Source organism: Bombina bombina, chromosome 6 (assembly GCF_027579735.1).
Source record: "Bombina bombina isolate aBomBom1 chromosome 6, aBomBom1.pri, whole genome shotgun sequence".
Lineage (NCBI taxonomy): Eukaryota > Metazoa > Chordata > Amphibia > Anura > Bombinatoridae > Bombina > Bombina bombina.
This window is the reverse complement of record NC_069504.1, coordinates 305,885,401-305,912,497: the sequence shown is the minus strand read 5'-3', so window position 1 is coordinate 305,912,497 and position 27,097 is coordinate 305,885,401. Positions and strand designations below refer to the sequence as shown.

Sequence of the window (27,097 nt, the reverse complement as noted above, 5' to 3'; positions counted from 1 at the left end):
TAAAATATAAAGCTAACAATAGAAATGGAGGTTACATATAAGGGTTAGAAATCTTAAAAAGTGTTGAGAGTACATTCTCTTTGCCTATTAGCCTTTAGAACTCCCTTTTGAGACTAATGATGTCCTTAGTCACTAGACTAAGAAATTGACTTTTCCTGGTTGAATCTTAGCTTAAAGGGGTTGTGTACACCAATTGTCATCTAACTGCATGTAATAGACACTAGTATAAAGAGGAATATCCACAGATACTGACCTAAAAATCCAGTTAAAACCTTTTAAAAATGACCTAGAAGCTCCCAGTTTAGCACTGTTGATGAGGTTAGGCTGGGACACCCAGTGAAAGGGGCTGGGAAAGCAGGAAGAGCAGACACCCGCCTCCCTCCTCCCCTGCATATGAAAAGACAGATTACACAAACAGGAACAAACAGAAATGTGTAGACTTCAGGCTACATATGATACTTTGGGGCTTGGTTAGGAGTCTGAAAATCAGCACAATGTTATTGTCGCGCCATGCCGCTCTAGCTGTTGCTAGGGACGCAGCGCTTGCTGCTCGTTGCCTAGGGGGAGTCGACTCCTGTCTGCGTGCGGCCGTGACGTCATCGCCACACACTCCCTCCTTCCTGATGCCGGTCTGGATTCCTCCTGTGGCGTGAACCCTGCAGCTATGTAAGTACTTCATGTACATTCACCTGTGCCCAAGTATAGCTGTTACTTTCTGTTCTCCTGGGTATTATTGTTGCAATATTGCTGGATTGATATACTGCTGATGAACTCTGCTTGTCTGACCACTCTACCTCTTAACCGCTTAATAGCTGGATTGATATACTGCTGCTGAACTCTGCTTATCTGACCACTCTGCTTGATTAACCCCTATTGTTCTGGTTTGCCTCTCTGTTGCCAAACCCTGCCTGCCTGACCATTCTAGTGGTTTACCCTTGTACTGCTTTACCGTTGAAATACCCTGCCTGCCTGACCATTCTAGTGGTATACCCTTGGACTGCTTTAACATTGCCAAACCCTGCCTGCCTGACCATTCTATTGGTTTACCCTTGGACTGCTCTGATTCCCTGCCTGTTGCCGCCGAAGATTACCCTGCCTGTGGCGAGTGCCGCCTACCTCATCTTGCAAACTTTCTCTGCTCTGGGATATTCCCTATTATTCCGGCTCGACGTTGGGATAAGAAGACTACTGGCCGAGTTCGGTCTGATAGTGAAATATCCCACGATCATTACAGTTATTTAAAAAAAAAAAAAAGCAGAACTAAACATTGTTACAAAAACACCCGCAGATGAGCTATATAAATGGATCATCTACAAAACATTTATGCAAGAAAAATCTAGTGTAAAATGCCCCATTAATCCTGAAACTATATTGGAAAACGTGTATGAAAATGGTATAAGCCACCTTGTAATTGTAAATGTAACATTACTGGAAAAAAATAAACAAAAAACGTATTCTGGGAACATCCTTTTCCTGCAAAAGTAATACACAAATAAAACAGCTTTTGTAAATAGTATTTTAGTTGAGAATGACTGATAGATTTTTACAGTTATGTTTATAGTCAAAATTTGAACCTACTAGATAAAATGTTTAAAGTAGGAAAAAAAATCTGGGCATCAAATCTCTAGGTAAATATCTGCTAAAAAGCATTCAAATAATGCAGGAGACGACTGAATTGATTTGGGAGGGTTGTTTTTTTTTTTCTTCAAATAAAGGATCACATGACCATTTATGTAACAAGTGGATGACCTGACAATGGTAATGATTCAAACCTCTAGATATAAAGATAAAGGTAAGACAAGGGGTTTGGTTTTAAATTGAGCTCTGTTTCCCAGAAAACCCGGTATTAAATATTTTGTCATCTGTACCTCTCTATCGGTCTATTTGAATCATTAGAAATGTCATGTGAAATATTTTATATGGCTTTTGCAATGTTTAAAATGCGTTCTTTCCACTTCGAACAGTTACCATTGTGCAAGCAAATGCTTTGCAGCTGCTACCCCTGTTTGTGAGCAACCAATCTCGTGTAAGCAAGCCTATCCCGATTATATCTGTAACTCCGCCACCTCAAGGGTTAAGTAGCAGCAGTCTTTAAACCGTAGTTATTTAATTAGCATTTCAGGGTCATTCACACAAGCCTGAAACACTTGGGCTCCAAAGCTGCATCTGCAGCTTCATAACATGTGCCCATAGAGTTTTGTTTAAAGGGATAGTAAAGTCCAAATTAAACTCCCTTGATTTACATAGGGCATGCAATTTTAAACAACTTTCTAATTTAATTTTCTCATCAAATTTGCCTTGTTTTCTTGGTATTCTTAGTTGAAAGCTAAACATAGGTAGGCTCATATGCTAATTTCTAAGCCCTTGAAGGCCACCTCTTATCTGAATGCATGTTACAGTTTTTACAGCTAGAGGGCGTTAGTTCATGTGTTTCATATAAATAACATTGTGCACATACACATGGAGTTATTTAAGAGTCAGCACTAATTACCTGAAATGCAAGTCTGTCAAAAGATCTGAGATAAGGAGGCAGTCAGCAGAAGCTTAGATACAGGGTAATTACAGAGGTACACATTATATTTCTATGACAGTTTTGGTTATGCAAAGCTGGGGAATGGTAAATAAAGGGATTATCTATCATTTTAAACAATAACATCTCTGGGGCACGATCCGATAAAGATCATAGTTTGCGGCGCAAACGAGGGAACCCCCGCCACCAGCAGTTTCAGCTCGCAACTCGAGCTATCCTATATACGGCGCCGTCAGAGGCTAAAGTGCCCTAAGTCTCACAAACCAGCAAACCAGCGATGTCCAGAAATCTGCGTAAGTACAAATTTCTGGAGTCGCCAGTGACTTACGGCACTTTAGAAACTGCCGGCGCCTACAAAACCTGACTAAAGTATTAAATCTCCCGCAGTGGCGTAGCGTGGGTTGTCAGCGCCCAGGGCAAGGTAAGAATTGCGCCCCCCCCTAACCCATTAGCACTGACTCTCTTCCACCAGTACAGTAGGTACTTGCTCATAGGCTAATAAACTCCATTGGTAAACAGGGTCATACCTCCTCATACATATAAAAAAATGTAGATTTAGGAATCAGGAATATCCAAACAATGTTATGAATTGAATATATTACATTTTAGATTCATCATGTACAACATATAACATATTACTTTAATGATCTTTTAAGTGATAACTAATGGATTAGACAGCACATAACATGATTTTTTCCATTTTGCTGCATGTGTATTCCTTGGTGCCATACATCATCCCAGATAAACTGAATACAACAGTGTATATACTATTTATATATATCAATCTGAAAAGACACAAAAGCTAGGGCCTCCTCTCACATGTCCGTTTACATCCTCTCACATGTCTGTTACAATTAGATCCCAGGATGCAATCGTGTCCTGTCCTGGCTGGACCATGTTAACATTTTTCTCTTACCAATGGCATGTTTAATCCTGACAATTTGATTTTTCAGTCAATATAGCCACTAAGCCGCTGCCACTGACATCCCTTTCCTCTCCTCCCCAAATTACTTACCTTTTATTCTTTTAAAGTCACGGGCAGGCACCAGGCAGGCACGACGCGCTAGAGACAGTCCTCAGGCTCTTCCTCCACTACTTGCTCCCTCGGTCCCTCCTGACCTGCGCACTGGGAGTGGGAGGAGTCAGGACCCGCCGTGCTACGTAAACTATAACGCTGCGGCTAGACAGCAGGTAACTTTCAGACAGAGTCGGATAAGATTACACTTACAGGTGGGGGCACTGGCACAGAGAGACTCACAGACCGTGACGAGTCAGACGATTGAAGTTCACACTTGCATTGAGAGTGACTCAAGAAGACAGAACAGCAGGGTTGCCAAAATCGCCGCTGGAGTCTGGGACAGTGGACTGTCACAACAGTCTACTGTCTGGTGGAGGCTTTTGCGCCCCCCATAATAATGCGCCCGGGGCCATCGCCCCTGTGGCCCCCCCCACGCTACGCCACTGATCTCCCGTACTGTCTAACACGCCTCCCAAACATAGCCTGACACGTCTAACCCTCTATCCGCTATCCCCCCTCACTATCCTAACAATAAAAAATGCATTAACCTCTAAACCGCCGCTCCCGGACCCCGCCGCCACCTAATAAAGCCAGCTATATTAAATCTATAAACCCCTAAAGTGAGCCCCTACCCCGCCGCCATCTACTTTACCTACCCCCTAAAGTGAGCCCCTACCCCGCCGCCATCTACCTTACCTACCCCCTAAAGTGAGCCCCTATCCCGCCGCCATCTACCTTACCTACCCCCTAAAGTGAGCTCCTACCCCGCCGCTATCTATTTTAAAAATATTAACCCCTAATTTAATCCCCCTACACAGCCGCCACCTATATTAAACACATTAACCCCTAATCTAATCCCCCTACACCGCCGCCAGCTATATTAACTATATTAACCCTAATTATATTAGGGTTAATATAGTTAATATAGTTATTATATTATATATATTAACTATATTAACCCTAATTATATTAGGGTTAATATAGTTAATATCGTTATTATATTATATATATATATATATTAAGTATAATAACCCTATCTAACTCTAACATCCCTAACTAAATTCTTATTAAAATAAATCTAATTAATATTAATATTATTAATTAAAATATTCCTATTTAAATCTAAATACTTACCTATAAAATAAACCCTAAGATAGCTACAATGTAATTAATAATTACATTGTAGCTATTTTAGGGTTTATATTTATTTTACAGGTAACTTGCCATTTATTTTAACTAGGTACAATAGCTATTAAATAGTTAATAACTATTTAATAGCTACCTAGTTAAAATAATTACCAATGCAACTGTAAAATAAATCCTAACCTAAGTTACAAATACACCTACACTATCAATAAATTAAATAAACTACAAATATCTAAACTAAAATACAATAAAATAAACTAAACTAAATTACAAAAAAACAAACACTAAATTACAAAAAATAAAAATAATATTGCAAGATTTTTAAGCTAATTACACCTATTCTAAGCCCCCTAATAAAATAATAAAGTCCCCCAAAATAAAAAAAATTCCCTACCCTATTCTAAATTAAAAAAGTTCACAGCTCTTTTACCTTACCAGCCGTTAAAAGGGCCTTTTGCGGGGCATGCCCCAAAGAATTCAGCTCTTTTGCATTTAAATAAACATACAATACCCCCCCTCAACATTACAACCCACCACCCACATACCCCTATTCTAAACCCACCCAAACCCCCCTTAAAAAAACCTAACACTACAACCCTGAAGATCTCCCTACCTTGTCTACACCCAGCCGGGCAGAGCTCTTCATCCGATCCGGGCGATGTCCAATCAAGTGGCAGAGAAGTCTTCTTCCATCCGGGCGATGTCTTCAATCAAGCGGCAGTGAAGTCTTCTTCCATCCGGACGATGTCTTCAATCAAGCGGCATTGAAGTCTTCTTCCATCCGGCGATGTCTTCAAGCAAAGCGGCATCTTCAATCTTCTTTCTTCGCTCCTCCGCCGCTGAGCATCCATCCTGCACGAAGACTGAACGAGGAATGAGGTAACTTTAAATGACGTCATCCAAGATGGCGACCGTCGAATTCCGATTGGCTGATAGGATTCTATCAGCCAATCGGAATTAAGGTAGAAAAATCTGATTGGCTGATTGAATCAGCCAATCAGATTCAAGTTCAATCCGATTGGCGGATTGGTTCAGCCAATCGGATTGAACTTGAATCTGATTGGCTGATTCAATCAGCCAATCAGATTTTTCTACCTTAATTCCAATTGGCTGATAGAATCCTATCAGCCAATCGAAATTTGACGGACGTCATCTTGGATGACGTCATTTAAAGGTACCTCATTCCTTGTTCAGTCTTCGTGCAGGATGGATGCTCCGCGGCGGAGGAGCGAAGAAAGAAGATTGAAGATGCCGCTTTGCTTGAAGACATTGGTTCAGCCAATCGGATTGAACTTGAATCTGATTGGCTGATTCAATCAGCCAATCAGATTTTTCTACGTTAATTCCGATTGGCTGAGAGAATCCTATCAGCCAATCGGAATTCGATGGACGCCATCTTGGATGACGTCATTTAAAGGTACCTCATTCCCGCGTTCAGTCTTTGTGCAGGATGGATGCTCTGCGGCGGAGGAGCGAAGATAGAAGATTGAAGATGCCGCTTTGCTTGAAGACATCGCCGGATGGAAGAAGACTTCACTGCCGCTTGATTGAAGACATCGCCCGGATGGAAAAAGACTTCACTGCCGCTTGATTGAAGACATCGCCCGGATGGAAGAAGACTTCACTGCCGCTTGATTGAAGACATCACCCGGATGGAAGAAGACTTCTCTGCCACTTGATTGGATATCACCCGGATCGGATGAAGAGTTCTGCCCTGCTGGGTGAAGACAAGGTAGGGAGATCTTCAGGGGAGTAGTGTTAGGTTTTTTAAGGGGGGTTTGGGTGGGTTTAGAATAGGGGTATGTGGGTGGTGGGTTGTAATGTTGGGGGGGGTATTGTATGTTTATTTAAATGCAGAAGAGCTGAATTCTTTGGGGCATGCCCCGCAAAAGGCCCTTTAAGGGCTGGTAAGGTAAAAGAGCTGTGAATTTTTTAAATTTAGAATAGGGTAGGGAATTTTTTTTATTTTGGGAGGCTTTATTATTTTATTAGGGGCCTTAGAATAGGTGTAATTAGCTTAAAAATCTTGTAATTTTTTTTTTATTTTTTGTAATTTAGTGTTTGGTTTTTTTTGTAATTTAGTTTAGTTTATTTTATTGTATTTTAGTTTAGATATTTGTAGTTTATTTAATTTATTGATAGTGTAGGTGTATTTGTAACTTAGGTTAGGATTTATTTTACAGGTAAATTGGTAATTATTTTAACTAGGTAGCTATTAAATAGTTATTAACTATTTAATAGCTATTGTACCTAGTTAAAATAAATGCCAAGTTACCTGTAAAATAAATATAAACCCTAAAATAGCTACAATGTAATTATTACTTACATTGTAACTATCTTAGGGTTTATTTTATAGGTAAGTATTTAGATTTAAATAGGAATATTTTAATTAATAATATTAATATTAATTAGATTTATTTTAATAAGAATTTAGTTAGGGATGTTAGAGTTAGATAGGGTTATTATACTTAATATATATATAATATAATAACTATATTAACTATATTAACCCTAATATAATTAGGGTTAATATAGTTAATATAGCTGGCGGCGGTGTAGGGGGATTAGATTAGGGGTTAATGTGTTTAATATAGGTGGCGGCGGTGTAGGGGATTAAATTAGGGGTTAATATTTTTAAAATAGATGGCGGCGGGGTAGGGGCTCACTTTAGGGGGTAGGTAAGGTAGATGGCGGCAGGGTAGGGGCTCACTTTAGGGGGTAGGTAAGGTAGATGGCAGCGGTGTAAGGGACTCACATTAGGGGGTATGTAATGTAGCTTGCGACGGTGTAGGGGGATCACATTAGGGGGTTATACTTTTAATGTAGGTGGCGGCGGGGTCCGGGAGCGGCAGTTTAGGGGTTAAATACTTTATTAGGGATTGCGGCGGGGGATTGCGGTTGACAGGTAGATAGACATTGCGCATGCGTTAGGTGTTAGGTTTTATTTAGCAGGTAGTTTAGGGAGTTACGGGGCTCCAATACACAGCGTAAGGCTTACTACGGCTGCATTTTGTGGCGAGGTGAAAATGGAGTAAGATTTCTCAATTTTTGCCACGTAAGTCCTTACGCTGTATATTGGATACCAAACTGTGCTGGTTTGGTATACCTGCCTATGGCCCAAAAAACTACAGGCGAAAGGCAGAAATATACAAGCGTAACTTCTAGGTTACGCCGTATATAGGATACCAAACCAGCGCAAATTTCGGTGTCGCCGGCTTTTGCGGGCGACGCTGCATGTCGGATCGGGCCCCTGGTGTCTACTATCCCTTTAAGAAATCGAAGATCTGAAGTAGTGGAAAGATATCAATACACCCTTTCAAAGTCTCCTAGTACTGTACAAGCTGGTGAAAGATTACTTGATAATAATAATGGAGTAGACATCAGCTATTATTTGCATCATGTTGCTATTATTTGCTTTATGTTGTATATAAATCTAAACTATTTTTCCATTACAGTTGCCTTAAAGGGATATGAACCCCATTTTTTTCATGATCCAGATAGAAAATGCAATTTTAAGCAACTTTCTAATTTACTCCTATTATCAATTTTTCTTTGTTCTCTTGGTATCTTTATTTGAAAAAGCTGGAATGTAAGCTTAGGAGCCAGCTCATTTTTTGTTCAGCACCCTGGTTAGTGCTTGCTGATTGGTGGGTCCTAATCTTACATGTCTGCTTTTTCAAATAAACATACCAAGAGAACGAAGAAAAATTGATAATAGGAGTAAATTAGAAAGTTGTTTAAAATTGCATGCTCTATCTGAATCATGAAAGAAAAAATCTAGGTTTCATATCCCTTTAACCTTGTGCTAATTATGCTTTTTTTTTTATATTTGCTTCATTCTTGTTTAGTTACATCTATCTGGAAGTTAATTTGTGTGCAGTATCCCTTACATTAAATGAATATTGTGTTTTATTTATTTATTTTACTTTGATGACTTGATACTTCTTTTTGTAAAATTGGGTGAAGAGGTATATGATAAGGTTTGCAAGTCACATCTATTATTAACATCCGTTATTTTCAATTCTGTTAGTACAACACTTGTTTATTATTCAATTTTGTATTTAACAAAAAATGATATGTGACATGATTTGCCTTTTGCTCTGTCTTAATATTGTACAAAGAATGACTCATCTATGAAGAAATGTTATGTGATCTATAATACCCTCTTGACCAGAATCTATTTTTGTAGTGTTTGAAGGCTGGCTTACCTCATCTGTCTATTTTATTACTGCTGGTTAACAAGTTAATACTATGTTAAAGACATCAAGGTTATTTTCAATCCAGTTAGTACAACTCTTGAATATTATTTTACCCTGCATTAAAAAAACATGTGTTGTCTTCTAAATGATATTTTAAAATCTGTTTATTAGACATGTGCAGCCGCGAAAAATTCGGTTCGGTTCGATTCGGACCGATTCGAATTTCGGTTCGGATCGATTCGAATTCGGAAGAAATTGAATGAATTCGTTTCGGATTCATTCGGATTCTTTCGGATTTGTGTGAAATTCGGTTCGATTCGGTTCGATTCGGTTCGAATCGATTTGGATTTTCGGAATTTCGGCACTGTTAAGTGGGATGTGCTGTGTATTACACTAGTATACTGTACAATACTAGTGTAATACATGGTCATCCGAATAAATTCGAATTGATTCGGATTTATTCGGTAGATTCGGCACTGCCGCAATTCGGAAATTCGTATCGATCCGAATTCCGAATTCGACAAAATTCGTCCGAATTTCGATTCACACCGAACCGAATCGCACATGTCTACTGTGTATCTCCATTCTCCCTCTGTTCTCTTTAAACATTGGGCTAAGAAGGACTAAAGTATGTAGAAAGTGCCACTGCCCAGCAGATCTTGTATGATCATTTGTTATGCAGTATCTATTTAAACGCAATCTATGTATTTAGTATTTAAATGCTGATTTACCTCAGTCTGTTCTTTTTCCCTGAGTTGGCTATTTCACATTCATTATGTACATTGCATTGTTGGTTGTTTTTAAGCTGGTTATGGTAAATCATTTGATGATGACATGTAAAGTCCAGGCAAGACTCTTGGTGAAGCTTATGTTGCTTTTTCATCTTCTGTTCCTTGCTGTCATGCTGTTCAATATGATCTGGGCTGGCATTTGTTTTATGCAAATTTAAAACTTTGCTGATGCTTTGGAGATTGTTTCATTCTTGCATGATTGTTCTGCAAAAGACAATATAAAAAGTACTTTTAAAAGAAAGCATTTCGAATCGTATTACCTTAAGATATTTGTCCATAAATGGCTGCTATGTCAGCCAAAGGGATTCTATAAATAAAAAGGTCCCTTTATTTACAATGTCAATAGCAGAATTAAGTAATTAAACATTTATCCTTTTGCTAGTATATAGAGCTTTATTGGTCAATATACTATTACAGACTTTTAAGGCAATCAAAGAATGTCATGTAAATATTTATTATCTAGGTATGCTTTTCAACAAAGGATACCACAAGAACAAAGGCAAGATAGATAAAAGAAGCAAATTGCAAAGTTTTTTTAAAACTGTATACTCTGTCTGAATCATGAAAGAAAATGTTTGGGAGTCATGTTACTTTAAGGCTAGATTACAATTGGAGCGCAAATGATAGTGCAGAGTATTGGCCTTGAGTAAAGAATAAAGTGCAATTAGGTATTACAAAGGGATAATTAAAAATGTTAACTAATTGGATAAAACATTTTTAGCATATGCTATACTTTTAATGGATAGCACAGAGCGATATTAGTGCACTTTTACTAGTATTACAGTGGCGAGATAAATGTTGCACTCCCTTGCTAACTTGCATAACAATGCTATGGCGATAAAGGATTTAAATCACATTTGGTCTTAATACTTAGGATACAAAGGTTTACTAATGAAGAGATAGTTTTGTTGATGAATGATAGACGTATGTTATGTGAAAAGCGGTGGGAAGGGGTCAAACATAGCTGTGTATATTTGTGTGTGCGTACATGCTTGCGAGTGTGTGCGTGCGTTCGTGCATGTGTGTGCACATGTGTGTTTATGTATATACAATATGTGGGAAGTGTCTTATGCTTATGTTTCATTGAAATAGTATAACATAGAACTAAATGAAGAACTTGAGTGGTTTATTGAGCTTCTTCGACTTAGCATTATCTGACAAGAAATGTACTGCATGCCCCCATAGTCTATTATTTAAGAGAATTAACACCTTCGCTATCCAACATCAAGATGATAGAGGACACTAGACTATAGCAAGAAGAAAGAAAAACTATTCACCGATAATATAAGACCAAAAAAATGGAAGCAGTAAGGATTGCGCTCAAGCAATCTTAACGCACCTTTAATGTTCAATTATGCACATTTATTTAAAAAATGTAATGTACTTAAAGGGCCATAATACCCAAATGTTGAAACACTTGAAAGTGATGCAGCATAGCTGTAAAAAGCTGACTAGAAAATATCTCCTGAACATCTCTATGTAAAAAAGAAAGATATTTTACCTCAAAAGTTCCTCAGTAGCCACCTCCCATTGTAAAGGATTTCTAAGCAGCATTTTAGTGTGTCTGTCCTGGGACATCTGAAGGGATGAGCATCGTGCACTCTCATATTATTTCACCAATCAGGTAAAGGAAATTTACAATGAAATCTCATGAGAGTCAAGTCAAATCTCATGAGATCACAGTAAAAGTTCATGACCTCAGAACTGCTGATGCTGATTGGCTGCTGTTCATTTCTTCATTTTTTTTTTATTTTTTTACCTGCAGCTGGGAGCAGTTGAGTATAACTTTTTACACAGAACTTACTCTGCTGAGCTGAGGAGATTGTGAGGTAAAATATCTTCCTTTTTACATAGAGATGCTCAGGTGATATTTTCCTGTCAGCTTTTTACAGTTATACTGCATCAGTTTCAAGTGATTTAGCATATGAGTATTATGTCCCTTTAAGTATTTTAGAAATTAATGTTTGTTTTTATAATTTCTCCCAGAGATGTTGGAATTCTTACTGCAGACTTTACAATATTATACATAGATGTTGTTTGATCAGTAAAGTGCTGATATCCAGCCATAACTAAGTAGAGATGATAAGGTCCCTAAATTGCAAAACAATTCAAATTTTGATAACATAACATAAAATAAACAAAAAATAAAAATACTATGCAAGAGACCAGAAAAAAGACATTATTCAATGTTTTGAATACTAAATTCACATATAGAGTTAAAGGGACATGAAACCCCAAAATTTTCTTTCATGATTCAGATAGAGAATACCATTTTAAACAACTTTCCATTTTACTTCAATTATTTATTTTGCTTCCTTCTCTTGTTATCCTTTGCTGAAAGGTTTATCTACGTAAGCTCAGGAGCAGCAGATAACCTAGGTTCTAGCTGCTGATTGGTGGCTGCATATACAGTATATAACGATTGCTATTGGCTCACCCATGTGTTCAGTTAGAAACCAGTAGTGCATTGCTGCACCTTTAACAAAGGGTACAAAGAGAATGAAACATATTAGATAATAGAAGTAAAATAGAAAGTTGTTTAAAATTGTATTCCCTATCTGAATCATGAAAGAACATTTTTGGGTTTGATGTCCCTTTAAGTTACACAATGAACATAAGCAAGATAAATATTAAATTGCATTTTATGATTATGAAATGATTTCAGACACTAATGAATTGAAAATAATCCTATAAAACCATACATGAGTGCAGAGGGATATTGAAATGAATGTGCAACTGGATTTAGGCCTGTGTTGGGTCACCTGTTGCAAGTTTATTTATTCCTTAGAAACTGTTATTTTAAAAATGTGATATATTGCTAAATACAATTACTAGGCACATTTACACTCCCATAGAAACAAAGATTTTGTTGGCAGATAATAGCCACAGGCCCAACATGACCTATAAAGTATAAACTTAATTAGCTCATAGGATAGCCTTAAAGGGATGCTAAACCCAAATTTTTTCTTTAATGATTCAGCAAGAGCAACTTTCTAATTTACTCCTACTATCAATTTTTATTCGTTCTCTTCCAATCTTTATTTAAAAAGTAGTAATTTAAAGCTTAGGAGCCAGCCCATTTTAGGTTCAGCACCATGGATAGCGCTCGCTTATTGGTGGATACAGTTAGCAAACCAATAAGCAAGCATAACCCAGGTTCTCAACCAAAAATGGGTCGACTCTTAAGTTTTACATTCCTGCTCTTTAAATAAAGATAGTAAGAGAAAGAAGAAAAATTAATAATAGGTGTAAATTAGAAAGTTGCTGAAAATGGTATGTTCTATTTGAATAAAGAAAAATGTGAGTTTAGTGTCGCTTTAAGCTTATCCAAAACATTCTTGAAATGCCCCCTAGTGTGTGCTTATTCCATGAATCGACCACCCTTTCTGTTAAGAAATGTTTCTGCAAATTATTCCTGAACCTACTGGCCTTCAACTTGAGATCATAACTCCTTGTTCTGGTGTTCTTCTTGTGAAAGACTCAACTTTATTAGGCCCCTTAATATAATTAAATGTTTATTTGATATCATGTCTTTCCCTTCTCTTCTCTAAGCTATACATATTAAGGTCACTGGGTTACAACATTGCCTCTTCGTAAGAAAATCTGTATATTGCCTATTTTTCATGATTCAGATAGAGCATGTAATTTTAAACAACTATTCAGTTTACTTCTGTCATGAAATTTGCTTTCTTCCTTTGGTATCTTTTATTGAAGAGTAAAACTAGGTAGACTCAAAAGAGCTCAGGAGAGTGCACGTTTCTTTAGTACTGTATGGCAGCACTGTTTTGCAAAATCGTTTGTAGCTTTTTTATACAATGTTGCAAAACACTGCTGCCATACAGTACAGGTAGCCCTCAGTTTACGCTGGGGTTAGGTTCCAGAAGGAATGGTTGTAAATCGAAACCGTTGTAAATTGAAACCCACTTTATAATGTAAGTCAATGGGAAGTGAAGGAGTTAGGTTCCAGGCCCCTCTCAAAATTGTCATAAGTAACACCTAATACATTTTTAAAGCTTTGAAATGAAGACTTTAAATGCTAAACATCATTATAAACCTAATAAAATAATCACACAACACAGAATATATAATTAAACTAAGTTAAATAAACAAAAACATTTGCAAAACAGCATTATAAACCTAATAAAATAATCACACCACACAGACATCACTTCAATCTGGACTGATTTATAGACAGGAAGTTCTTGTTCCTTTGAAATCTGCTCGATAGCTCAGGTCTGGTTAAACTGATTAATTTCAGCTTGCTTGGCTTTGCTGCAAAACAAGCGGACAGCTCCACCTACTGGCTATTTTAATAAATGCACTGCTTCTCAATGCTTTTCAATAGCAGTCACATGACTGGAAAAAAAGGTTGTTATTCTGAAACGGTGTAAATTGAACCGTTGTAAAACAAGGGCCACCTGTACTAAGATACCAAGAGAACAAAGCATTTTGATAACAGAAATAAACTGGAAAGTTGTTTAAAATTGCATGCCCTATCCGAAAAATTAATTTTGACTTTACTGTTTAAATTTAAAGTGAAGGGATGTGGGGTATTAGAAAAAAAATGGCACTGAAAAGTGCCTTTACATTGCGGTCTATGGGGACTGTGTTATCACTTTTAAATATATATGTATTTGCTTATATACATATATATTTATGTGTGAATATGTATATTTACTGCAGATACAGGTGAATCAGTTGATGTGATTTAATAAAAAACTCAAAAGTACAGAAATTCACTTAGTGCAAAACAAAAATACAATATAAAGTGAATAGTGAGAAACAAATTCAAATATTAATATAAATGTAAGGATATGAATCCTCCACAGAATGTTTCCAATTGTGGTTGATTCAGGTGATTTCTTGCCTTAAATAAAACATAAAAAGGAAATATAGTGAAGTATGTTAGAGCTAGTGTACTATCGCACAGTGGTCACTCCAAGGGATTACTCACATTTTGCAGAGCCACCCAGGCTCTGTTATAGACGCACACCCGGTTTTATACTGCCAGGTTTCCAGTATATCACCAAACAATATTTATTTTAAAAACTTTAAAACATATAAAAAGCCACAAATAAGCCCCTTCATACAATGCCACTCGGGTATCTGTCCACCTGGTTAATACGGTGGGAGCAAAATCACAACCCCTTTCCTTGATGGAAGTGGATGGCCTGCTGGAATGCTATGCAAACAAAGTCGCTTGGTGAGTGATACGCTCGATACCTGTCCTGGTGACTAGTAGTGGAGGCATGGATCTGGGGTTCCGTTACGACGTACGTTTCGCTGTAAATGTACAGCTTTTTCAAGGAAGTGGGATTTACTTAGATTTTGAAAAGGTTTTTGATACAGTGCCACATGAAATATTAATCCAACCAAACATCTTCAGACTAAGTGCACCATTAAACAACCAAAGCTTTAAAAGGACAGTATACACCAATTTTCATATAACTTTATGTAATATACACTACTATAAAGAATAATATGCACAGATACTGATATACAAATCCAGTATAAAACCGTTTAAAAACTTACTTAGAAGCTCCCAGTTTAGCTCTGTTAAAAAGGTTAGCTGGAACACAAACTGAAAAAGGTTGTATAGCAAAGAGAGCAGACGCCCCCCTCCTCCTTCCTCTGCATATGAAAAGACTATTTACAGAAACAGAAGCTAGCTGGAGTAGGTATACAGCAAAATAAAGGTATTAACCCCTAATCTGCTGCTCCCGATATCGCCGCCACTATACTAAAATTATTAACCCCTATTCCGCCGCACCCCAACATCGCCGCCACTATATTAACATTATTAACCCCTATTCCGCCGGTCCTCAACATTGCCGCAACTAAATAACGTTATTAACCCCTAAACCTCTGGCCTCCCACATTACTACCACTAAATAAACATATTAACCCCTAAACCGCCAGCCCCCCACATTACAACAACTTTAATTAAACTATTTACCCCTACACCTACCCCTAAACCTAACCCTAACCCTACCCCTAAACCTAACCCTTACACCCCCTAACTTTAACATAATTAAAATAGATCTAAATTAAATTTACAATTATTAACTAAATACTACCTATTTAAAACTAAATACAAGCGTACCTAAAAAATAAAACCTAAGCTAGCTACAATATAACTAATAGTTATATTGTAGCTAGCTTATGTTTTATTTTTATTTCACAGGTAAGTTTGTATTTATTTTAACTAGGTAGACTACCGTAGTTAGTAAATAGTTATTAACTATTTATTAACTACCTAGTTAAAATAAATACAAAATTACCTGTGAAATAAAATACTAAAATCACAAAAATAAAAAAACCTACCATTACAAAAAAAAAAAAAACGAAATTTTTTAAAAAAATATCTATATTCCTATTATAATACCCTTTAAAAAAAATACCCCAAAATAAAAAGCCTAATCTAGAATAAACTACCAAGGGCCCTTAAAAGGGCCTTTTGTAGGGCATTGCCTGAAGTTAAACAGCTCCTTTGCTACAAAAAAACCCCCCAAAATAAATACATTACACAAAATAACAAACAAATTATCAAGAATAATAAAAATTATTCCTATTCTAATACCCATTAAAAAAAAAACACCCCAAAATAAAAAAAAAACTAATCTAGAATAAACTACCAATGGCCCTTAAAAGGGCCTTTTGTAGGGAATTGCCCTAAAGATATCAGCTCTTTTTGGGAAAAAAAAAATACAAACACTAACATTCCAAACCCACATCCCCCAAACCCACAAAATAAAAAAAAACTATCTAAAAAACCTAAGCTACCCCTTGCCCTGAAAAAGGCATTTGTATGGGCATTGCCCTTAAAAGGTCATTTAGCTTTTTTGCTTCCCAAACCCTAATCTAAAAAAAAAAAAACCTTATTAAAACCTAACACTAACCCCCGACGATTCCCTTACAGTTTTTGAATTCCCGCTTAAACAATCTTCATCCAGGCGGAGAAGTCCTCATCCAGGCGGCGAGAAGTCTTCATCCAGGCGGCCTCTGCAATCTTCATCCCGGCGGCGAAGTCCTCATCCAGACGGCCTTTTCAATCTTAATCCCGGCGGTGAAGTTTTCATTCAAGCAGTGAGAAGTCTTCATCCAGACGGCCTCTTCAATCTTCATCCAGGCGGCATCTTTTATCTTGATCCCGGCGGCACGGGATCAAATAGGATTTAAGCAGCTCTCAATCTGTTGGCTGATTCGTCATCCAGTAGTATTAGAGCTGCTTAAATCCTATTGGCTGATTTAAATAGGAATGCAAGGGAAGCCATCTTGAATCGTGTACCTTGCATTGAAGATTCAGTGTACGGGGGTGACCGTATGAAGAGGATGCTCCGTGCCGGATGTCTTCAGACTGGACCCGCTCCGCGCCGCCGGGATCAAGACAGAAGATGCCGCCTGGAAGAAGATTGAAGAGGCCATCTGGATGAAGACTTCTCGCTGCTTGGATGAGGACTTCCCCGCCGGGATGAAGATTGAAGAGGCCGCCTGGATGAAGACTTCTTGCAGTCTGGATGAAGATCGTTCAAGCGGGACTTCAAAAACTGTAAGTGGATCTTCTGGGTTCGTTTTTTTAAGGTTTTTTTGAGTGGGTTTTTATTTTAGATAAGGTTTTTGGCATGTAAAAGAGCTAAATTACTTTTTAAGGGCAATGCCCATTCAAATGCCCTTTTCAGGGCAATGGGTAGCTTAGGTTATTTTTAGAGTTAGGTTTTTTTATTTTTTGGGGGGTTGGTTGGGTGGTGGGTTTACTGTTGGGGGGGGTCTTTGTATGTTTTTTCAGGGAAAAGAACGGATATCTTTGGGGTAATGCCCCACAAAAAGCCCTTTTAAGGGCTATTGGTAGTTTATTGTAGGCTAGGTTTTTATTTTTATTTTGGGTGGGCTTTTTTATTTTGATAGGGCTATTAGATTAGGTGTAATTTTTTTGTAATTAGAAACTTTGTAATTTTTAGAGTAGTGTTAGGATTTTTTTAATGTGCAGTTTAGTTTTATTTAATTGGTAGTCAGTTTAATTTAGTTTAATAATTATATTAGTTTAATAGTTAGTTTAAACTTAGATTTTTTTAATTTGACAGGTAAGTTTTAATTTAATTTAAGATAGGGAAATTGTAATTTAATATAAAGTTAGGGGGGCGTTAGGTTTAGGGGTTACTAGTTTAAATTAGTTTACTGAGATGTGAGGGGCTTTTGGTTTAGGGGTTAATAGTTTATTTTAGTATATTTTGTTGTGGGGAGATTGCGGTTTAGGGGTTAATAGGTTTATTATAGTGGCGGCGGTGTAGGGCTTAATAACTTTAGTATAGTGGGGGCGATGTGGGCAGACTAGGGGTTAAAAATATTTAAATAGTGTTTGTGATGCGGTGTAGAGGTTAATAAGTTTATTATAGTGGTGACAATGTCAGGGAGCGGTGGAATAGGGGTTAATAAATTTAACATAGTGTTTGCGATGCGGGAGGGCCTTGGTTTAGGGGTTAATAGGTAGTTTATGGGTGTTTAGTGAACTTTGTAGCAGTTTAGTTATGAGTTTTATGTTACAGATTTGTAGTGTAAAACTCATAACTACTGCTTTTAGATGGCGTTACGGATCTTGTCGTTTTAGGCTGTAACACCGTTTTTTTAGCCTCACCGCAAAACTCGTAATGGCAGCGCTATTGAAATCCCATTAAAAAACGTAATTTTTACGAGTGTGGTACTGACGTTGCGTTACAGGCTAAAAGACTTGCGGTACAGCTATACCAACAAGACTTGTAATGGTTGTGTTGCTTTTTTAAAGCTAAAATTACCATATTTTCAGCGTTAAAAGACGAACACACAGACTTGCAATCTAGCTGAATGTTATTTAAAAATAAGTAAAACTTTACAATAAAAAACAAACTGTATAGGGTATATAATGGATCATCTACAAAAACATTTATGCAAAAAAAAATCTAGTGTATAATGTCCCTTTAATACAATAATAATTTTCCTCACATAGTAAAACCTCAAATAGGTGTAAGGCACTATTTAAAATGCATGCAAAATACTGTATGCCCAGGTCCATTTTTTAGACACATAGGTACTCAAATACTGTCCACAGTCTGTCAGTTTATGGAGTGTAGTACCGGTATACCAGTCATCAAAAAACGGCTTGTTTGATTTAATACTGAATGAAGCAAGAATCATATTAATGTGAATATTTTTAAGACTGCTGAAGCAACTGCAATTTGAGATTAAAGACCTATTTTACACTGTCATGAAAATCATCCTCTCTTTTTACTGATTGAAAAATGCTATGAACATCTTTCAAATATGTAACAATTACTATTATTATTATTATTTTTTTAAACCACAGAAATATATTAGGATACTGCTCCAAAACAGCTTAACTCTGCAAAGACTGTTAACCATTCTGTCTTTTATTTAAAACTTTACGAAGCTATAATTTGTTATAAACTAGCTCAAAATGGGCATCACAATTAAAGGAACATGAAACACAAATTGTCTTTCATGATTCAGATAGATCATGCATTTTAAAGCAACTCGCAAATCTATTTCTATTATCAGTTTTATTTAATTCTCTTGGTATCCTTTATTAAAGTAGCAGCAATGCACTACTGGGCGCTAGATGAACAAATCAAGACAGCCAATGAAAACATGCATATTTGTGCAGCTACCAATCAGTAGCTAGCTCCCACGCTCAGAATAGTGCACAACCTGGTATTAGAAGTGAATGCTAAAACATAATTACCGAAGAATATTTAGCGTTAGCGCCCTATGCTTTCGATGGATAATGCAGCCTTGCTAAACAACGCTCATATTACAATTTGTAAGTTATGTATTATGTGCAAGCTCAACAAATAAGAGCACTAAAGAATTTATTGTGACTTGAGACCTGAAGTAAAGTGTTAGAGCTAAAATCCTATACTATAAAAGGCCAAGTGTGTTTGTTCGAAGCTGTCATGCGCAGTAGAGACAGCAGGAGGACAAACACACCTGGCCTTACAGTCCCTAAGTCTCTGCAGTGCGAGCAGAAGTGGGCGAGACCGAGCATGGCTGGGGGCGTGACCGAGCGTGAAGGGGGCGTGACAGAGCGTGAGGGACGTAAAGGGGGCGTGGTCGAGCGTGAAAGGGGCAGGGCCAGGCGGGCCGTGAAAGTCTGTGCGGTCTGAGAGCTCAAAACAGCTCAAAAGAGGGGAGAGAGGGGGTAGGGAAAAGATAAGAAAGGTTAGAGAGAGATAAAGAGGGGAGAGAGAGATCAAGAGGGGAGATAAAGAGAGCACAAGAGAGACAGCAAAAGAGAGGAAGAGAGACAGCAAAAGAGAGGGGAGGGAGAGCAAAAGAAAGGGGAGAGAGATCAAAAGAGAGGGGAGGAAGAGAGAGAGAGGGGGACGGGGAGAGAGATAGGGGGGGTAGAGAAAGGGGGAGGAGAGAGAGAAGGAGGAGAGAAAGAGAGGGGAGGGAGAGTGAGAGAGAGAGGGGAGGGAGAGTGAGAGAGAGAGGGGAGGGGGAGGGAGAGAGAGGGGAGGGGGAGAGGGGAGGGAGAGAGGGAGGGAGAGGGGAGGGGGAGGGAGAGAGGGTGGAGAGGGGGAGGGGAGGGGGAGGGGGGAGAGAGGGGGGGGGGAGAGAGAGAGAGAGGGGAGATAGAGAGGGGGGGGAGAAAGAGAGAGGGGGGAAAGAGAGAGAGGGGGAGAGAGAGAGGGGGAGAGAGAGAGAGGGGGGGAAAGAGAGAGGAGGGAAAGAGAGAGAGGGGGGAGAGAGAGAGGGGGGAGAGAGAGAGGGGGGGAGAGAGAGAGGGGGGGAGAGAGAGCGAGGGGGTAGAGAGAGCGAGGGGGGGGAGAGAAAGGGAGAGGGAGGGAGAGAAAGAGAGGGGGGGGAGAGAAAGAGAGGGGGGGTAGAGAAAGAGAGAGCGGGGAGAAAAAGAGAGAGGGGGAGAGAGAGAGAGGGGGGAGAGAGAGAGAGAGGGGGTGAGAGAGAGAGAGGGGGAGAGAAAGAGGGTGGGAAGAGAGAGAGATAGAGGGGAGAGAGAGAGAGAGAGGGGAGAGAGAGAGAGAGGGGAGAGAGAGAGAGAGAGAGAGAGAGAGAGAGAGAGGAGAGAGAGAGATAGAGGGGAGAGAAGGGGGGGGAGAGAGAGACAGGGGAGAGAGAGAGAGAGAGAGAGAGAGAGAGAGAGAGGGGGGGAGAGAGACAGGGGAGAGAGAGAGCGCAAAAGAGAGGAGGTAGAGAGCACAAAAAAAAGAGAGGGGGAGAGAGAGAGCACAAAAGAGAGGGGTGAGAGAGAGAGCACAAAAGAGAGGGGTGAGAGAGAGAGCACAAAAGAGAGGGGGGAGAGAGAGCGCAAAAGAGAGGGGGAGAGAGGGGGGGGGAGAGAGGGGGGAGAGAGAGGGGGGGAGAGAGAGAGAGAGAGATAGAGGGGAGAGAGAGAGAGATGAGAGAGAGAGAGAGAGAGAGAGAGGGGAGAGAGGGGAGAGGGAGAGAGAGAGGGGAGAGAAAGGGGGGGAAAGAGAGAGAGACAGGAGAGAGAGAGAGAGAGAGAGGGGAGAGAGCGCAAAAGAGAGGGGGGAGAGAGAGCGCAAAAGAGACGGGTGAGAGAGAGAGCACAAAAGAGAGGGGTCAGAGAGAGAGCACAAAAGAGAGGGGGAGAGAGAGCGCAAAAGAGAGGGGGAGAGAGAGAGCGCGCAAAAGAGAGGGGGAGAGAGAGAGAGAGCAAAAGAGGGGGGATAGAGAGAGCACAAAAGAGGGGGGATAGAGAGAGCGCAAAAGAGGGGGGGGGGGAGAGAGCACAAAAGAGGGGGGGAGAGAGCGCAAAGGAGGGGGGGAGAGAGAGAGCGCAAAAGAGAGGGGGGAGAAAGAGCACAAAAGAGAGGGGGGAGAGAGAGAGCTCAAAAGAGAAGGGGAGAGAGAGAGCTCAAAAGAGAGGTGGAGAGAGAGAGCTCAAAAGAGAGGGGGAAAGAAAGAGCTAAAGAGAGGGGGAGAGAGAGAGAGCAAAAGAGGGGGGAGAGAGAGCGCAAAAGAGGGGGGAGAGAGAGAGCTCAAAAGAGAGGGGGAGAGCGCAAGGGGTAGGACCGCTGTACTCTGCAAAAAATGGCCCATGTGAACGGGCTTTAGGAATAGTAGAAGTATAAAAAAATTAATGTTAAGCATTTGTAAATTAACATGTATGTTTAGTATTGAAATAAATGTTTAAAAAAGTGTTTTTCCATGATATGGTATCTGACAAAGTGTTGCACTGGGAAGGACTCATAGGTGTTTTTGAATATGTGAGTGGATTGGTCTGTGTGTATGTTTGTGTGCACGTACATGTATACATATACCAATATGTATACACACATGTCAAGCTACATAAATATACAAAGTCCTTTGAGACCTTACCAGTCCAACACCCTGTTAACACTAATTCATTTTTGGGAAACAAAACTAGTTGAAACACCTTTGTTCATTACTTAGAAGAATCTGAAATATTCATGAGGGCTATTTAAATGTTAACCACTTCAAAGCACATAATGATGAGAGTATTTGGAGTGAGCTTTCCAGCCCAAGATAAGGTTGTTACCAACTCATTTTTTTCATGAGCTTTAATCTCACCCTAGTGCACATGCATATTTAAATATTACAGACACATTATTAAAAAAAAAAAAGAGTGGATTGCTATGTGTATAGCATAATGATTATATGTTTGCTTAATTGTGACAGTATGCAGCACAGTATAATTTTTAAACATTGAGGGCTAGATTACAAGAGGCACGCTAACTGTTGCACGCAAGCGATATCGGCTTTTTATGCATGACGGAAAGAGCGCTTGTATTACAAGTTGAAAGGAAATGCAATCAAGAGTACGCAATCACATTTAATGCTAGTTGTGTTAGCGTGTAAAGGGTAGTACGTTAAAAAAGTTGCACTAAACACATACAACATAAATATAGTTATATGACAAGGTGTTTGACTGCAAAGGGCTGTATTTTATTTATACATATATACATATGCATGCCTAAATATATATATATATATATATATATATATATATATATATATATATATATATAAAACACGAAAGGGAACTGCACTCTCATACTGGACCAGGCACACATCCCATGACCCTGCAACATGCTCAGCCCTGGGTGCCACTGGCACTCACAGGAAGCTGTGCTGTCCCCAGAGCCACAAGCAGTTAACCCCAGACAGGTCTGGGTGCAAGAACCATAGGGAAAATTACAAAAGGTTTTGTTAGCATTATCAAAAATAAATGTTACAAAGGCAGTGGGTCCTGATAATATTCATCCAAGGGTTTTAAAAGAACTTCGATCAGTGCTAACTGTCCCATTAACTGATCTGTTTAATCAGTCACTATTAACAGGAGCTGTCCCAGATGATTGGAGAATAGCAAATGTAATACCCCTTCATAAAAAGGGCAGTAGAGAAGAATCTGGCAACTACAGGCCAGTTAGTTTAACTTCAGTAGTAGGGAAATTAATGGAAAGCCTCTTAAAAGAAAGAATTATGACTTACATAAAGACAAACAATTTAGAGGACCAAAATCAGCATGGTTTTACTTCAGGGAGATCATGTCAGACTAATCTAATTGACTTCTTTGATTATGTAACAAAAGTATTAGACAAGAGAGGAGCAGTTGATGTAGCATATCTAGATTTCAGCAAAGCATTTGACACCGTCCCACACAATAAACTTATTCACAAACTATATCTCCTTGGTCTAGATTCAAAAATTGTGAACTGGGTGGAATGCTGGCTTAAGGACAGAAAACAAAGTGTCTTAGTAAATGGAGTTCATTCAGCAGAGGGGGCTGTTACTAGTGGTGTTCCTCAGGGGTCAGTTCTGGGGCCTGTTTTGTTTAACATATTTATCTGCGATATCAGCAAAGGGCTACAGGGGAAAGTATGTCTCTTTGCAGATGATACAAAAACAGAGTGGATGTTCCAGGGGGGGTAGACAAAATGAGAAGTGATATACAACAATTGGAGGATTGGACAAATGACTGGGGTCTAAAGTTTAACACAGCAAAGTGTAAAATAATGCATTTAGGGAAGAAAAATCCAAATGTTAATTACAGACTCAATGACACTTTACTGACTGTTACAGACGAGGAACAGGACTTGGGAATTATTATTTCAGATGATTTAAAACTTAGTAAACAATGTAGTAATGCAGCGAGTAAGGCTAGCAGAATGCTTGGATGTATTGGTAGAGGTATTTGCAGCAGAAATAGTAAGGTTCTTATGCCACTTTATAGATCATTAGTTAGGCCTCATCTTGAGTATTGTGTGCAGTTCTGGAGACCATATCTTCAGAAGGATATTAACAAACTTGAATCTGTGCAAAGGAGGGCTACCAAAATGGTACATGGTCTAAAAAATAAAACCAGGATAGGCTCAATGACCTAAATATGTATAGCTTAGAGGAGAGAAGGGAAAGAGGTGATATGATAGCAACTTTCAAGTACATTAAAGGGTTTAGTAAAACTGAGGCTGTGGGTATTTTACATAAAATGGAAAATTCAAGAACAAGGGGTCATGAGCTCAAGCTAAAGGGTAGTAGATTCAGAAGTAATTTGAGGAAGCACTTCTTTACAGAAAGAGTGATTGATTTATGGAATAAACTTCCTCAAGAGGTAGTAGCAACAAACACTGTGGGGGACTTTAAAAATGCATGGGACAAGCATAGGGCTATCCTACGAACTAGATAAGTTTATACTGTTAGGTAAGGTCGGGCAGACTTGCTGGGCCTATGGCTCTTATCTGCCGTCAATATCTATGTTTCTATGTTTAAAACAAATTAATACAACACACAGAGAAAACCCAGCACTCACTTACAAGCTCTCAGCTAAGATTTAAAAGCAAAAATGGAAAGGTTAGTCACCGCATCTGGCCAAATGGGACAAGCTCAGGTACCACGTCAAGGTCCTCTCCAATACCTGAGACCCTAAAACAGCCACACAATGCAAGCTTTCAAATCCAAACAAACTGAAAACAAGGGAAGGGTGCACAGGAATATGTAACCACCCTAGACATATACAAAACACGGAAGGGAACTGCACTCTCATACCGGACCGGGCACACATCCCATGACCCTGCAACATGCTCAGCCCTGGGTGCCACTGGCACTCACAGGAAACTGTGCTGTCCCCAGAGCCACAAGCAGTTAACCCCAGACAGGTCTGGGTGCAAGAACCATAGGGAAAATTACAAAACAAATTAATACAACACACAGAGAAAACCCAGCACTCACTTACAAGCTCTCAGCTAAGATGACGGTGACTAACCTTTCCATTTTTGCTTTTAAATCTTAGCTGAGAGCTTGTAAGTGAGTGCTGGGTTTTCTCTGTGTGTTATATATATATATATATTATATATATATATATATATATAAGGAGGCACTCTCTGATCTTTTAGCAAGTGAAATTTAATAGAACAAGCGTGACACACTCCCCTTCCTCAGACAAACAAACACTAACCACAAGTGGCCTTTTAAACAATATAAGCCCCACCCACAGTGAAGTGAAATTGCGCCAAAACCGTAGTCATGGCAATCCTCCAAAACAATAACATCAGTAGATACATGTTATATAAAATACATATATCTTATATATAGTGCACATCACAGTAATATATAGTTCAGAGCAATCAAAAGATATGCTCTATAAATATAGTGATGATTAAAGGGACACTGAACCCACATTTTTTCTTTCATGATTTAGATAAAGCATACAATTTTAAGCAACTTTCTAATTTACTCCTATTATCACATTTTCTTCATTCTATTGGTATGTTTATTTGAAAAGCAAGAATGTAAGTATAGATGCCGGCCCATTTTTGGTGAACAACCTGGGTTGTCCTTGCTGATTGGACAGCACCAATAAACAAGTGCTGTCCTTGGTGCTGAACCAAAAAATTGCTGGCTCCTTAGCTTAAGGAGACAAAATTACTAATGAGCTTACTCTCTGGTAGAATAGTGTACCATGACTCCCTACCACACGTTGTTCTCTAGTCCTGATTAACCATATATATATGTATATAATAAAAAAAACTTATAAAAAAAACTTTTAAGCTGCTATCCGCAACTAAACAGATATGCCTACTCACTCACTGTATAGTCTAAACATTTTAGTTTAAAAGAAAATGTTGCCAAAGATGTATTTATAGCATAATGTGTTCATAGATATGGATTACTTTATTCATCACTTTGTAGTGTACAATGTTAATCCTTTACGATATAGTGCTAAATGTATTGATCATGGAGATTAGTTTTGCTTTGAATAATCTGCAGCTATTTAATAGTATAAAATTTTTTTTGAAGCTGCAGTATTCGCACTCTATTCATGTATTGTAATTATAAATCTATACTTTGGAGCATTTAACAACAAGTTTTGATATATGAATTAACATACCATATCAGCTAAAAGGAGCTAATTTTGATATAACAATTAGATGTAGCAATGATGATGTTATTTGTATGCCATTCTTGCATTAATTTAGTATGCATTAGTCCACAGCTGTGCACCCTTTCACTTTGATTTGACCAGACTAGTTGATAAATTCAGATTGGAACTTGACAATTTCAAGCTCCGTAAATTTAATCGTGATAATGAGGACTACCTCAATAATAGAGTATATATCTGGCACACAAACACTAGAAATTCTAGGAACAAGAGAAGGTGGGGTAGTAACAAACAAAAACACACTAGCAAAGAGAAGAAAGTCACCTTTAGTGATTCAGAGGGTACAGATTTAGAACAATCTGGTTATTCTTCTAGAAGTGGTTCAAGTGACCAATCGGATGAGGAAGAACAAGTTGTTAAACCAAAACAAAAGAGCAAAAACACACGCAGCAAAGGGGACATGGTCCCAGGTAGATCTGAACCGGTACTGACTAGAAATGCTAGACACAGAGATGAATCGCAAGACAACTTAGAGAGTAGACGTAGAGAATTTCTCAGTGATAATGAGAGTGATACTCCCATAATTAATGTACAAACTAAGTCTTGTCTAAAGACAAGTACCCAATCTCTCCAACACCCTTTAGGGTTGGCAGGGATGGAAACGGCATCGTCATCAAGGCAGCTGACAAGGGGGGCAGCATTGTGGTATTAGACAGGGAGGCTTATATAGGCGAAGCGTTGAGACAAATAACAGATGATGAAGTTTATCTGGCCCTTCCTAGGGATCCCACTGACTTGTTTAGAACTCAGTTCTTGGATCTGTTGGATGATGGCCTGCAGGAAGGGATAATTGATAGAGACACGTTCGACTATTTGTTTGTCAAATTTCCAGTTATTCCCATATTCCATCACCTCCCCAAGGTGCATAAATCCTTGGAGGGGGTGAAGGGAAGACCAATTGTCTCAGGGATAGGCTCCCTATTTGAAAAAATGTCAGGTTGGATTGAGTCCCTACTGCAGCCCATCGTCCAGCAGATG

General features: G+C 38.8%; 1 protein-coding gene across 1 annotated transcript in view; it reads right to left on the bottom strand.

The window, feature by feature from the left end:
• The window catches only part of RASSF9 (Ras association domain family member 9), a 98,472-nt gene that overhangs the window by 30,293 nt on the left and 41,082 nt on the right, over positions 1-27,097 (bottom strand). The window contains exon 2 of the mRNA XM_053716928.1: positions 9,625-9,888. Within this exon, the coding sequence (XP_053572903.1) occupies positions 9,625-9,776 (152 nt within the window). The 5' untranslated portion in view covers positions 9,777-9,888. The remainder of the gene's footprint in view (positions 1-9,624; positions 9,889-27,097) is intronic.